Source organism: Ischnura elegans, chromosome 12 (assembly GCF_921293095.1).
Source record: "Ischnura elegans chromosome 12, ioIscEleg1.1, whole genome shotgun sequence".
Classification (NCBI taxonomy): Eukaryota; Metazoa; Arthropoda; class Insecta; order Odonata; family Coenagrionidae; genus Ischnura; species Ischnura elegans.
Genome location: NC_060257.1, coordinates 82,029,096 through 82,045,295, shown reverse-complemented (window position 1 = coordinate 82,045,295; position 16,200 = coordinate 82,029,096). Strand labels below are relative to the sequence as shown.

The 16,200-nt window shown below is 34.5% G+C and overlaps 1 protein-coding gene across 7 annotated transcripts in view; it reads right to left on the bottom strand.

The window, feature by feature from the left end:
• Nucleotides 1-16,200, bottom strand: part of LOC124169348 (neuronal acetylcholine receptor subunit alpha-7) — a 92,008-nt gene that overhangs the window by 8,942 nt on the left and 66,866 nt on the right. For 2 of the 7 annotated variants that reach the window (XM_046547939.1, XM_046547936.1), the window contains exons 6-9: nucleotides 12,394-12,469; nucleotides 10,822-11,016; nucleotides 5,501-5,587; nucleotides 516-625 (exon numbers count right to left, since the gene is read on the bottom strand). In XM_046547939.1, coding sequence (XP_046403895.1) covers nucleotides 516-625; nucleotides 5,501-5,587; nucleotides 10,822-11,016; nucleotides 12,394-12,469 — 468 coding nt within the window. Of the gene's footprint in view, nucleotides 1-515; nucleotides 626-3,067; nucleotides 3,155-3,736; nucleotides 3,824-5,500; nucleotides 5,588-10,821; nucleotides 11,017-12,393; nucleotides 12,470-16,200 lie in introns of all 7 variants that reach the window. The other 5 variants (XM_046547935.1, XM_046547934.1, XM_046547940.1 and 2 more) reach the window with 3 other exon arrangements.

Here is a 16,200-nt window from a genome sequence, read left to right as displayed (position 1 = left end):
TTTTGTTTTCTTCATTGTTGCAGCTCTGTAGAAATGGCTGATGCATTAGAGCATGTGAATGAATGCCTCACGTGAAACACCCTTTAAAATATTCCAATAATGGTATGTAAGAAGAATTTTTTAAGGTTTGCCACTCACATGCAGTCTTAAAACTGAATGTTTTGTTGGCACTCAAAATTATCATTAAAAAATTAAGCCGTGAGAGTTCGTTCCATTCCACGTAATTTCGGTGAAACAGGATCTGGTGCCCAAATGCTGCAATTCAGAGAAACGTAACGTATCTATACTAAGAAAGAGAGTAGAGTACATGAGGCTCCATTATCTTCACCCATGGATACATTGTGACTCAATCTTTTAATGCTCTATGGAATTTCAGAGAAGAGGAATTAGATGATCACTTGGAGCTGGAATAACATTATTAGTTTTAATGGCTGGGGTGTTAATTTCCTTTTCCTGAATGTGAGAGCCAAAAGAAGTAAACATTATCACTCACCCTCTGCCTCCAAATTACTCACCCAATGTGGCATCTCGTGTATATCGGCTGTTCGGTGATGATAGTTCAAGACGACTACTGTAAGCACCACCGAGGATGCCACCATGAACATGATGCAGTTGAAGTATGTTCCTGGAATTCACCATTGATGAAGACATGAATGGTTCCATTCCTTCTTCAACAATCATAAGCCAAAGAAGTTACACTCTGATAGTTTGTTATCTAGCATTTTTTAATCGTGAAATTTAAGAAATTGGGTAAAGAAATCAAAAAATATTTGCTAGTCTTTTGCCTCCCACTTTACAATAAAATTTCAAACCCCAGAAATTATGCCCAATAAATAGAATCAATTCACCTACAGGCTTTATAGCCATATAAAACCACGTAAAGTGTTTAAATTAATTGAAATTTCCATTATGAATGGTAAGTAATACTTCATATCTTAAATTTAAAATACATAAAAAACTAATTTACAAATAACTAGGACTAAAACGTGTCGTAGCCTCCTCAAAATAAATTTAAATTTAAAATAGGTGCAAAAATCTACTGAAATGTGTTTGAATACCAACACTTAATAAGCAGAAAATCAGTTAATTTGAATGTAAGCATACCAGAATTAGAAGCAGAGTTTATTAAATAAAAAGCATTATGTTTAACTTGGAGGTGAAGTTCTGCTTTAATGCAATAATTTAAAATAATTTAATAATTTGATGGCAGACCATCTATTGTTTTCATGGAGGTTCTCTAGGTACGCGGGTTTGAGAGTTATTCATTTATTCAGTGATTTTCTACTTTAGCCATTTGACATGCATGCCACCGGGTCACTCTGCTAGCCCCTTTTATGATAAAAATTATGTAGAGTCCACGATGCAAAATAATCATCAGTCATCTACGTTAGGATGGTTAAATTTTGGTAAGGTATTTTATTTTTAAGGAATAAGCAGCATGATATTAACATTGAGTTCGAGGAGCATCACTTTAGTTTCACTGGATTTCATTCAGTTCAAATAGCTGCAAAGGACTCTTTTTTTTTTTTTTTGGTAACAGGATTTAAGAAATGGATTTTATTTCTGACGTTAATTTACCTTCAGGTGCTTACCAAACTCCAAAGGCATTCCAGGGGATTAGAGAGATGGTTGTTTATAAGTCCTGCTGTTAGGTGACGTTCTGCTCCTTGCGTGAACTTCGCACTGAATGCACGACAAAATAGATTTTAGGAACAAAGTGTTTTGTTCTTTTGCTTTATAACAGGAGTGTTTAGATTTTATAAATTTAATTTTCATATCGTTGCACTTCTTGGTATTTACATGCTTAGGAAATTGCCCTTTCAATATGAAATGGTGAGGAGGAAACGAATCCATAATAACAAACAATAATAATAATGAAAAATAGAACAACAACTAAATATATAAAAAGTACGCCTTTTTTTTGTGAATGGGACAGAGTCAGTTGATACTTGGAGGTGGAGGGTGGCTTTATATCCTTCGATTGATAACAGTTCTCATGATCAAGAAAGTAAGAAATCTGAAATTAAGTAAGTTAGTTGTTCATTGATAGGTATCGTGATGAGATAATACCAGACTTTATACGTGGGTTTAAGGTTTGGTTGTAGAAAATTAAATAAAAGAGGGCTATGGATTAAAGGCAAGTTGGCAGAAAAGGGTCTCCATTGAGCAATTCCTTTGACTTGATTGCTTTCCTCCCACTATTCATAAGTGGAGAAAATATTGGGCAATAAAAATGGTTAAGAGGCATTCTACTTCCTTGGCACATACATATCCATTGGGTCATGATAGCAGCAGGCACAAGAGCCAGGAATATCAAAAGGCAGTAAAAGATAGCAAATGGAGACAAATGTTCAAAAAGGGGGCTATACGTATACAGGAGCAAGGCGTACATTAAAATGGTAGCAGCTTCAGTATGAGTGGAACATTCTTTTGGATAAATAAAATTTGAGGCAAGGTAGGGTATCAACTCATGGATATTGCCTTTAAAATGGTTATTATAATGCTGGTCTGAAGTTTGTATTAGCAAGGGATTTAAGAGGAAATATTAAAGGAGTGGATAGAAAGAAAGAGAAGGAAGGAATAACAAAGGCATAAGCAAAATTTGGTGCAATTCTTACTTTGGGATGCTAAAAGGTGATTAAGCCATGCTGGGTTATAGGTGAAAGCGTCACTAAAAGCATATTTCACCACCAAAAGTCAGAACACAAGCAGAGTCTCATTCCTATGTTCTACAATAAAGTGATTGGGACCTACAAATCTATGTGTCGATACATTTGATGTAATTTATAACCAATAGCTGTTATGTGGTGTAGGAAAAACGGCCCAAAAGCTACCATTTTTTTATGAGCTTCTTATTATGCATACATCAGAAAATATAATGATTATTGGGGCTTTAAATTTGTTGCATTTGAAAAAAATTATACATTGGGGTTATAATTTTAATTACAGGAATTGATAGTTGGTTTATAGTTTCCTAGTTAAGAACTTAATTATGAATATGGTGAGCATCAACTCATGCAGCGGTACTTCAATACAACCGAAACAGGATTATGAAAACCGATCTAACCTATAAGGGGGACAGCATCGGAAGTCTGGGGCAATACGTCGGCCACAAGAAGGGAGAATACTGTTAAAGACAGCAGGATAGTGACACCTGGAATGTAAGAGACACTCTTCAACGAATGGCAGTGTGAGAAATGGCCAAAGATTGGCTCTTCTCTGACTGTCCACTGCCGAGTGCACGGGAAAATTAAATCAACCGAGGCCCGAGGGATTAAGGCCAAAATTCATTCCACGTCGTGAATAAAACCATCCAAAGAATGAAATAATGGGATCGAGGAGAGTTAGGGGCATTACTTAACAGGTTTAAAGATGGACCAATAACGAAAGTGGGGCAAGGGGTTTTAATTTTTTTTTATTTTTTGTGTGGTTTAACGTCTTTCTAATGTGATGTGAACGGCGAAAAAAACGACCGTGGTATCTAGCTGATTATGGAAGTTTGCATCAAAATCCCCCTCCTCCAACTATCCAAGTATCACGAAGCAAACAACTGTCACACACAGTTATCACCACCAGCTCTAAAAAACCAAGAAAAGGCTCCAAAAAATTTACGACATATGCAAACATGTATATGGCCACACTTCCAGACACGCATAATCAAACACCCTCACACACTCACACGCACGCACAGAATTATGGCTGTACGGACACAGAGGCGAGAGTGAACCCGAGCTACCTAACAGGGGGATGGCATCGGAGACTTGGGGGAGGGTCTCGGCCACGAGGTTCAGGAAGACAGTCAACGAGAGCAAGATGGTCACTCCTGAAATAGAACAAGGCGTTTAGTATCCCTTAGTCCTTGAAAATGGCACAGCATGCTATGCGCACATTTTTTTTGTCACTAACGATGTAATATCAAAGAATGGAAATCAAAGACTTTCATATATTCTGACACCATAAATGTTTTGTTCTTGGAAATACAGTTTCCATTTCGTAGGCTATGTGAAAAATTGCATCGACTTTACATTCTTGGTATACATGTGGGGTTCTGTTTAAAAAGTTGAGAGGAATGATCACAAAATAATGTTTTTTTTTTATTTAAAAATCCAGTTACTATCAATCCTGAGCATGAATATTGTGCAAGTATGACAGAATTATGAAAGCTGAAAATTTTTAAGATTACACATTATGTTTATGTTAAAGAGGTGACTTTAAATGCGGATTGTAGTTCTTTGTGATAGTCTTGAAAAGAGCCGGTGAAACCATAAAAAGTGACAGTTTTAAGTCTCTGATGAATTATTTAATGGAGTTAAAATCTGGATGAATGAGATGAATTCTGTGTAAGTACAATATTTTTGTTGATGGCATCTGTGAATTTGATGATGGATTTCCTAGTCAAGTGAATAGTGGGGTTTTATAGTAATAATTTTATTTAGTGTAACTACTATCATGATCTATTCAATTGTAGAAATATTATCTGCCCACAATAAGTCTATATCTAATCAGATCCACTACATAATGATTCATCCCATGTCATAAACTAAACTGGAAACATTTATGTTATTTATGCGTGAGCATGGTTAAACACTATTCTTTCATGAGACTCAGGACACGGTGAGACAGTTATTGACAGTCACAAGGTAGCCTGAGAAGTTGAATGTGCACTATGAGTGCTGTTTTTGGCATATCAATGGTTTGAGGCCTTGGAAAATGGTTGATTGAGTGGATAATTGCCAGCTATTGGTGGCTCCACTTTGGATCATATCCTCACCTATCCGAGCAAAGCGTTAGATTTAAACAGCACTCGTAAAGACATTCACTTCTGCATAGCAGACACAAGAAGTGGGGTTCTTGCGTGTCTAAATGGTGGCATTGGACTGAGTGGGTAGCCCATGGGGCAGGGTAATGAGGGGTGTCACATTGATGCCAATTCCACCAGTAGGCACAAACCCTTTGAAATGCTGGAGGTGAAAGGGGAAGGGGCTACAAAATGGCTGCATCTATATCTAATTGAAGGCTCACATATTGTCACACGCTTAGCACAACATTTAGCAGCGGAGCTATTGGCTGGGTGGATGCTGTTGGTGAATTATGTATGGAAAAAGGTTTGGTGGGATGGAACACAGAAGGATTACTCAAAATGCACATAAATATTGGTCGGTAACATTCATTAAAGTTGCACATTGACAATGGTTGTATTTCATTGGCTTTTTCATCATACTGAAGTCAATAAAATGTCAATATCAGCTGCTTGTTGCTGGGATAGTATGGAGAAACATTGAACAATGTAAAAATACTTCATGTTTGGGATCACATATGGTGGTCAGTGGTGTAAACCATGGAACTGCTGAAAATAATCATTCATTGGCTTTGGAGAAGTGGAAATGAGAATGATTGTAGGACTTGCAAATATGAGCATGATGCCTATAACGAGCCCTCCAAGTATCAGAGTGACCTTGCCTTCGTTCAGACATCCGAGGTCAGAGGTCAGAGGTCATACCTATCAGTGGAACTGCATCGGAGGTTGAGGGCATCTTTTCAGCGACTAAGTTGAGAAATACAGTCAACGAAAGAAGTATGGTGACTCCTGGAATCAGATTTCAGAGTTGATATTTAGTGATGAATTTAATTTTTTACTATTGTCAAACTCACAGAACACAGTGAAAGCATACGTGAAATAAAAGTAACTCAGGTCAAAATTATCAAAAATAAAAATGAATCCTTTCCTTTATTCACTGCTTTCTGGAAATTATCCAATGTGAGAAGAGATGAAGAAAAAATATACTATGTAGTAGCCCAGTGAAAAAAATTGTCCTGTATTATTGAAACTGTGGATACAGTTAGTGACCTCATAAAAACGTTTAATGTGAACTAGTTTCTTTAAACTCTAAAGAATTTTCAATTCTGAGAATTGTATTCAATCAAGAAAAGTAGACTCAAAAATCAAATACAGAATTTTTTCCCCTTTTTAAGGACCATTTATTTAATTGGAAAAAAATATGATGCTTAAAAAATCTGGATGACCTTAATTCGTCATGCTTAGATGTCTTCAGTGCTGGTGTAGGAAACATGAAGGCAACTAAATTCTCATTTATAATCATAAAATTAGCATTGATTGAAAATTTCATTGCATTAATTGCTTTGAAGCTGTCTTGGTAGAGTTAATTTCATGTATGAAATGTTGCTGAGGCCTCAAATGTTAACAAAAATTCATGATGATTAATGATGTAAGTTTATCGATTTGATTTTGATTTTTTTGATGGATGATTTTACAAACTGCTGAGTATGTATCTCATGTTCTGTATTTTCTTTCACTATGCATTTAATTTATTTGAAAAATGGATGTAGAAAATGTTATGGATGTAGAATTTGGTATTTTTTCATATTTAATGACTGTTTTGCTGAAATAGGGTAGTTTGATCTGAAGACCATTGGGTAAATTCCTGGAAAGTATCAGAATTCTTGGTAGATAAGTGATGGCTGAAATATAGAGTATATTGGCTAATATATTTATGTAGAGTATTGCTATTCTGTATTTTACATGGTTTTTCTATTATAAGTAAGTTACTCAGTTATGTGGTGCACTAAACTATTGATTATCAAATGAGGTATTTGATGTTTTTTTAAGGCAGTGAGTGTGGATGAAGAGAATGAAAATCAGTCGCCATGCTTAATTAATCTGTTGAAGTGACTCAATTATTATTAGTAAACTGCCGGCATTTATTACGATGATGAGGTATGTCAGGCTCCTGATTTCACCAGCATTGAAATTTGCTACAGTTACACCTTTCATCAAAACTCAATTATTTCTCCACAAATACTTTTGTTGGAAAAGAGAAGCGGTTTTAATTTAGTTCCCATTGTATGTTAGCTTCAAGATGTATAAATCCCTTTATTAAAAAGTAGTTTAGCCCCTACACTTGGCTGAAGCCCACTATGGAGTGTAGGGAATGCAATGGAATTCTTTACAGCTGATATTTATGAAGATACCCTGAAGTCCACTGATACTCCTTTCCATGAAGTGACTCTTTTTGGGAAATTAAGGCTATTCCCACGAAGATGTAATGATATTTTCATCGTCAGAAATATCATGTAGTTCCCAAAAAGTGTAATGAAACCCTAACGAATGCTGCTGCCGGATCTTTATGTGCATGCATGACTTAGTTTTATCTTGTGATTTTATCCTCCTTTCACCTCTTGCAATGATGGTGTGGGCTTTTTTCTCTTGTGTCCCACTGTTAAATAGAGTATCCCTCACCATTGGCATGAAATGCCTTCTGACCGCTTAATTCTGATTTGAGTTTAGTTTTTTATAGCTCTCTCCATGGTGTAGAAGTAACGCTAATACCTTGTTACCCCAAACAGCAATGGGTCATCGTAGGATTTTCTATTTTACCAACCTCTTTTCCCTCTACCTCTGTGCACCATGTTAATTTGCTAATTTAGTTATTTAGTTCCCGCTCAGACTTTTTACTTTGGTTGAAGTCAATATATGCACCTTATTCAGAGGATTATGAAGGCTATAGAAAAGATTTATTGATTTCAAACTTAAACAGATATATACTAAAAAAAGAGAAGCTGATATCACCATGGGAGAGCTTCATAGTAACTGCATTAATGGATTGTGAATGGATTGTATGAAGGGATGTTATACCATTACTTATTTTTAAAATTTCAACCATGTATCAATGCTTGTGAGAGAAAACCACAATTAAGGTGGCAGATGTTTCTCTGTCCAACTTTTTCCATTGTTTGATCTTGATTACTAATATTTGGCTTAATCTGTGTTCCCAATATAAAAATCCTCAGTAATCGACAAGTTGCAAATTTATCTCTACCAATATAGAAATTTCAACTAGCTTTTTTCAGTGTTTGCACTCCGAGTATTATGCTGGTTGGCTTTTAACACTCGAATAGCTACTCGAGGGAGCAAATACATAATACATCGGCTTTTGAGAGAGGTTTACGGAGAGAGAAGAAGATTTTGGAATTGCATAGATGCTAAATTTGGAAAAATATCTGGAACAATAAAATCAAAGGTAAATAGTAAGGCCGGTTGGTAATGCCTCCATGAAAAAATTCAAGAAACTCGTGTTCTAATTAATGCATAATGCAAAGTAAGATGAATATTTAAATGGTTTGAAAGAGTACACTCTTTGCAGGCAATATTAATTTTTTCATAATAGGTGATGCATATTAAATTTTTAATCTGCATGCTGGTGATAGCTATTGTGTAAAAGCTTTCAACCTAGATCAATTTCTCATTTTGAACTTACACTTATAAATCGCAATTGCAGATCGTTTTCTGTGTATACTGAATGATTTTTTTAATTGAAAATATTTTCTTTTCCTATAATATCTTTGGAATCACGGCATAGGAACACTCCTTGCTGATAAAGTTTACATATAAGATAAACTGTGAATTTTGTGGATAGACCATTTATAGATAGTCTTATTCTCAGTGCTTTAACATTGCTACGTGTTTCCAAAAAATGTGTTTGATAAGGTTTGTTGGTAGTGAAAATTTTAATTATTATTTATATTAAGGTGACTATATTTTCCTTCATTAAGAAATTTAAAACTGTTCGTAAACGTCAAGGTTAATCAAGAAAGATTACACCTTACATAAGTTTTAAAATATTTTTGGTACATAGACATGGTCTTCCATTATGAACTATAATCATTGCTGTGTTAAGGGCAAGGGAATGATTCTATTAGAGAATACATGGTGTATGGATGTTCTTGTTTTTGGCGGAGAGTTATTTCATGAGATGAAGTTATGATTGATTTGAATTGATGAGGTGAATGATACAATGAATGGAAGAGAGATGAATCTTAATCATCTGGAAATCTTATGCATTTGGCATAAAGCTTCTCTAGATTTAGTGGGCTTTTCATGTGAAATGAAATGGTGGGTTAATCAATTGATACCCAATTTAACTTCCTGATCACCTCTCAGGTTAGATGATCAGGCAAATTTGATATGCCATGTATAAAATGTGCCATAACTCTTAATTTGACGGAAATACTCCTATACAGTCCTGATATAATGGTGTTAATAATATTGAATAGGTTTGCTGTCAAATCATTCAATATCCTTGTTATGGCTGTGAAATGGTTATACTATGGAGATGACGAAGCTTTTGTCAGAGATAATTTTAGGAGAATAAAACAATCTCGATGGTAATTTTCCACGAAATCTATGAATATTTGAAATATAAAATGAATTAATAGTATATTATGGAGAATGATACACCAGATCATTGGCAAGTTTGTGTTACTATGGTTGCCAACCAAGGTCGTAGTGAGCAGGGGGATTCAGACCCCATGAAATGTTTGGTCTTGAGTGTGCCACATCCAAGTGAACCACAAAAAGGTACGTATCTACTCTCAAAATAACTCCTCCCTACAAATTATTTTTCTGGCTTCGCCCTTGTTTCATACTTAAACAAAAAGTGAGAACAAGGGCACAACTAAATTGCCAATGAAATAAAGCTGCCGCAAGAGTCAATTAACCTGATTGGTATTGTATTTTTCATATTGTTCAACTGGTTTGTTATTCAATTATGAGGTAGGGGTTAATTTTTACCGAGGCAAATAATGTTACTTTCAATATTGCTCACGTACATAGTCTAATTTAAACAAACATGATTAGCATTTATATTCGTGAAAACGGATTATTAGTGAATTAATTGTGGAAATGGACAAAACTGTATGAAGAGGAGAGATGAAGACTTAGGTACATCTATCTAATCATTAAATATTTTAAAACATTTGAATTTGTTTCATGATCTCTAATTCTTTGTTCCTATTTTCTATATCATTAGCGGAGACCTTTTTCATTCTCCCCAATGAATATTTTACTGTTGATCAAAACATTTTACCTACAAATGGAGTGGCATTTCATGTGTCTATGGACAATTTTTGATCTCTTGAGTGACGTTATGTTTTTCCTGAGCCAGGCCCATGAAGATCTAGATTCATACACTATTATGCCATGCACTCTTAGCTGTGATCACTGACATGTCGAGCTTATGGAAAAGCTTGTAAAAAATGAAATTTCAATAAAAGATGGAGTAGGCTCATGGAGTATGAAAAGTACAGGCATTATACCCTATATTCAGAGATTTAAAAAATTCACCTACTGCTATGTAATTGGAGTATGTAAACAAACTTATGGAAAACCCATTGATAAATTATCATAAGTGAGCAAGTGTGGGTATTTTGGTGGTTTCATTTTATACTAGTTTTGTGAAGTGAATGAATAGATTACATTCACATATGATTCTGTGTTAAATTTTAGCAAGACTTTGGAATAGTATATCTCGAGAGATGGAGGTGAATTTTCAATGATAGTGGTGCCACTCCATTTGGTTGGAAAATTTTTGTACTTGATCCAGTTTCCTACCTCTCCTCTGCAATATATACATCCACTTGGAAACTTGGCTGGACCAATCAGTCTCTACCTCATTCAGACATTTGTATGTTAAAATATGCTGTGGATCATTAATGTATCTGTGGAAAATAATCATTGAGATCATAATCATTAATTATCACAATCATGATCATATAATAATCATAATCATTGATTTTATTTTGACTGCCAATTTCCACAGGAAAACGTTTTTCGCGTCGAAGCATTGTATATCCTCAACATTTTTCGGTTTCACGACTTAAGATAGGAGCCAACGATTTGTCCTTTGAGTCATGGCCCATTTCATGACCCTTGCTAACGAAGCCTCGATTCTTCCAATCTGATGAATATGTACTGAGGTGACTCCACCCCGAAGGATTGCAGTCAGTCAGATGCGGTTGCCATACCTAGGGTCAGCTTTTCACCAGAGTCCGGTGGAAGAGTAAACCCAAGCAGTGCCATTGATGAGATGAGGACGCAGGGAACGATGAGGTTGAAGAAGTAGTATAGGGTCCTTCGGCGGATTTGAATTGTAAAGGTGACGTCCACGTAGGGCTCTGGGCAGCATTGGTATGTTATTGTGTTTTTCTTTCCGGGCATCCCTGAAAAATTACACCCGATCGGATATGTTTACATCAGCAATATTTATAATTTTTTGATGACATATTTTTTTATTTATGTATCAGATGGTGAATCCAAATACTGCATGTAACAAGTTAACTTTGTACACACTCATGCTGACCAGTGCTAAGTTAATTAAACTGAAGTTGAAATTTGGCAGGAAAAAATCATTTGGATTTTCTGGGTTGCAAACATGGATGTCCCAATTGCCGCTCAGATATGCTACTTGTCACGCTACCAAACCATCTACCTCCCAGGAAAATTTCAGACTAAATTTTCCTTATTAGAAATCTAAAATGATTTTATCATGGCGAAATTTCATTCAAGGCAGAGATAGGTGGAGGTGAATGCCACTTATTGTTGTTGCGTATTTTCTCAAGGGAAATGATGCATCGTATTATTATCTATGCTCATTTAAGTATTCCGTTAAAATAGAATGAATATTATCTGCAAGTTCTACTACGCAACAAATACGCTTTAAAGGCATTGGCTGCTTAGCATATCTACATATCAGCATATTCCGGTCCTCTGTTAGAGGCAGAAATGTGCTTGATTACTACTGCTGTAACTTGCGTAAATTAAATTGTAAGTGGAAATATTGATTGAAGGTCTAAACCAAGTTAATACTAATAGCTAAACCAAGTTTCTGCACTTCAAATACCATTTTTAAACATTGAGGGAGAGAAAAAATTGTATTTTTAGTTTTATGCCTTGTAAAAATCAGCAGTGTTAAGTCATTGATCCATTTTTCATCAATATCATGAATGTTCCAAGTGCATGGGGAGGGACGAGAAAACACTGCATCTAGAGGGTACCAAAAACTCAGTTGAGAGATTGTGAAATTGGTGCAAATCTATGTTGGGAAACCTCTTTCTTATGAACAGTGTGTATTTATTTTAGAAAATATTCCTGTTTAGGATTGATGTTGTAAGTCAGGGAACCTTAGCAAAGATAGTAATTTTAATCCTGCGAAATTCAATACTTTATACCAACAAAGGTGTCTGTTAGTAAGAGGTACTAGTTAACACTTGTTGTCTACTCAGGACTGAACCTGAGAGTAATAAAATCCTTAGTAAATCTGATAAAGTATCAGATTCACTGTTTAGCACACTAAATGCTGAGCATTAATTCTTTCTCTCTGATTGCTTTTGTAGGTTGAGACTATAATCACAGAGTTGGATATTTCGTCAGATTGATGACCCTTGGAATTTATGTATGCATCCAGCGGCTATTATTATTTGAAAAAATTAAACAAATCAATTTCATTGAATAAATGTGCAGATTATATTAATCAAAATTGGTTATTTACTAATTGTTTCCTTAAATTATGAAAGGTTAGGGATTAATTGTTCGCTTACCTAGCAAGTGCCATTCTCCGTTGGTGATGAAATCTGACAGATCACCTCCTTCCTCAGAATTGAGTACTAGGTCAAGCTGGAAATGGGTATTGTCAGTCAGCTATCTTGAAAATTAGCCTCAAATAAATTATGCTGTTAGCCCCAGGGCATAGCAAAGAGATGCGCATGCGTAGAGTATTATGCATTCCATATTCAATGAAGTACAGTTATTAGAAGCGTCAAAAAATGTAAATCTACGATAACTATCATCATAGTTAAAAGATATATTCTATGAATATCATTCTCAAGTCTACTGCTAAGAGGAAATCATGCATTTCCTTTGCATCTCATTAAACAAGTATGGTATTAAAAGTTACACATTCCTAATATTAAAATGCACAAACGAAAGCAATTAAAATATTCTTGTTTTTTGTTATCAAATTCCACCAATACCAGATGATACCACCTAGAAAATTAATTTGCCACAAAGACTTAAGCAGAAGAAGCTTCACATTCACATTCACCAAAATAAATTTTGGGATGAGATGAATCTTCGTGGCGTAGGAAAGATTGCCTTGCAGTTTTTCAGGCCTGCCCAGTGTATTCTGTCATCTTATCCTCGCAATCGATTTCATTATATTTAAATAGCCGCCAAATCACCACATTATGAGAGAGTTTAGTCATTAATGAAGGTTGCTTTCAGTGTGAGCTATTTTCGGTCTTTCTTTGGAGAAAAAAAAGTGGATAACCATTTCATTGCAAATTTTCTGTGGTAAGGTCTCTTTGGTCAATATATGATGACTGGATATGTGCTTACATTTTAATTTATTTACTTAAGAGAGCTTTAAAGTAATCATCAGTATAACAATTCAACACAGACTGCAAGGTGTAATTTTGTACGCCCTCTTTGAGGATGAATTTTTACTTGATGGTAGTGTTCCAAAATCTTCAAACTGCCAACAATTAATTCACCTAAATTTTCTGATGGGCTAGTAGCATCATAAATGAAAGTAACAATAATTTTAGAGCAAAATGGACTTCCAAACTTGTTGCTAATAACATTGATACACTTCATTATTGACATCATAATATTTCTCCTCCTTGGATCGCCTATTTAAACATGATAATGAAATCAATCGGAGGACAGGGGAAAAACACTTGGCTCCATGCAAAATGGAGTCGACAATGTAGTTGCTTCCCCATATGATGATCAACTGATGTTGAAAACTAAATTGCACCTGTATAAGCTTGTTGGTTGTTTGGCGTACCTTACTTTTTAGCTGGAATTCCTAGTTGAGCGATTTGACTATGCTTTAGTTGCTGTATCGAGGAGGAATTTATGTGGTGGAAACTATGATGGATGAATTGTGTTTGAAACTCTTACAGAATACCAAAAGAAATGTACTGAAAAAGATGAACATAACTTATTCAAAGAGAATAGGTTAATTTTGAAGGTCTTCCAGTAATGAAAGAATAGTTAGATAGAAAAGAAGCTTTGGTTACTATATGCTCATGAATGTTCATTTTAGGTAACATATTACACCTGTATACTTCTCATTATTTCATGTAGCTCTGTGTGTTTTGATGAGGTTTTAATTATCATTGTATGGTAAAAATATGAAAATGAAATAAATTGTGATCGGTAATTACATTTACATTAGACCGCAGATGGTTACATTTAGACCGCAAATGCGAGTACACTTAGGTATTCACCATATCATGGATTTATGTTTGCCCATATGATGCATATTGCTGAAATAATGGTGGAACTCATGAATGCTCGATTTGATCATATGCTCAACATTGCCTTACTATTGCGTTTACATGATGCACACCTTTACTTCATATTAATATCCTCACGTATAGAATACGAGGAACCTGTACAAAATTTGTTAGCCAAATCAGTATTGTACATTTATTTTATTTCGTTAATGAATAGATATTGGTTTTAAAATGTGCATCTCCTTTTATAAGCAATATAATTAATCTTAACTGAACTTTTGAATCAAATAAATTCATACTAAAATTTAAGTTTTACATTTGAGAGTGATTCTTATCAACAGGCTTATTATATGTACTCTCGTAGCAAAGATTTCTACTGAACATAGTTATCCTTTGAGCATTTGTAAAAGATGCATATTATTGAAGAAGTTAATAGTTTAAAAACAGGGAAATAATCGAAATGAAATAATGAGGATAAAGTTGCTGTGTTAGCTTGTCAATTGACATTAAATTCATTGATAGTAAATCAAAAGTCATTACCAAAATTTGTATTTATGAAGTTACTCCAGCATCATAATGTCTAGTAATAGGTAATCATCTTCAAAGTTATCGTGGAATGATTCAAATCTCTGAACTTAATATACTTTTGGATTTCATTACACTTTTAATAATTACTTAGAAGTTTCCCATCCTAAATGCTATCTAGCAACTGGGTGTGTAATCTTCTTTTTCATGAAGGGTTTTCACTGTTAATTGAGATTTCATTTTTAAATCAATGCAATGATTCACAACTTTAGCAAAAGATCGATTGTATCATCATATGCAATATTATTGCCTTTGAAGAAGGGATATTTTGTTTGTAAATAGCAAATAGAAGACTGGCATTGGAATCCAACCATGGTGCTTGTAATATTATTACCCCTAATCCTTCCTAAGATATTGTGGGAAGCATTCTTATCAAAGCATATACATATTTGCATTCTCATCATAGCTTTAAAGCTGTGTATTTAGGGTTGATCCCAGGTCTATATAGATTTTTCTCATTGGAAATCCCATTTGCTATGTGGATGATGATTTTAAGAGTTTGTTTAAACAAGTACCTATTTATTACCAAATCATGATTTCGATCAAATATAGTGCAGTAATATGAATGGGATTACAGATTTCTCTTTGAAAAAAATGCTGTTGACTTATTCCTGCTTTTCAGGTTTAAGTTTTGTGAAGAAAAACCTTACTTGTGAACTGAATTTTCTGTTTTTAAATTTTAAACTCATTATATGTGTATTTTGTCTGATTAATTTCTTTTCCCTCTGAGGAAAATGAGAAAATAACAAAAAGCCAAAGCACAGGTAACATGAATCAATGTAAGCCATTTGACCATGGCAATGCTCTCTTGCAGTCATCGATAAAGATTTCATGCATACACAGCAATTGATCATTGGGTTATCTTAGCAAAAATCAATTTTCATATGAAATTTTTATCCTTCTTTAATTGAAATCTTCTAAAAATAGTAACACTTCAGCAATTTTGAAATGCATTTTTAACTCACTTTAAAGCTCAATCATTAGATACCAGAGCCTCTTATTTCATCAGACCTTGGAATATTTTGTTATATTTGATTTAGCATAGGGTTTGGGGCTTTGAGAGAAAAAAAAACTTGCCATGAGTTCTTATTTTATAAATGAAAAGTCAATGAATAGGCAAACAAAGTGGAAGCAAAAGCAAATTCCAGCGTACAGAGGATGTTACCCCTCTTCCATTACTGAGCACAGAAAGAGGTTCTCTATGCTAATAAATATGCTTAGAAGTTCAGCACATTATTTGATTCAAAATAATTCAGTATGTGAAAGTACAAACTAAATATAATAATGAACCTACATACTTACGTAGCCAATCAACCTAATGGTTAATAGAACTATAGTGAATGATAAGAATTAGCTTCTTTCAAGAACTTTCCAATGATTGACCAGGCTCCTCCCAAATGATGATGCTGAGAGGGCATTATCTGAAGGTATTTTGTTGTGAGGAGGATGCAAGTAGTTTTATAATAAATAAATTAATAATAATTGTGATAATAATTGCAATAGTGTCATCGTATTTGATTT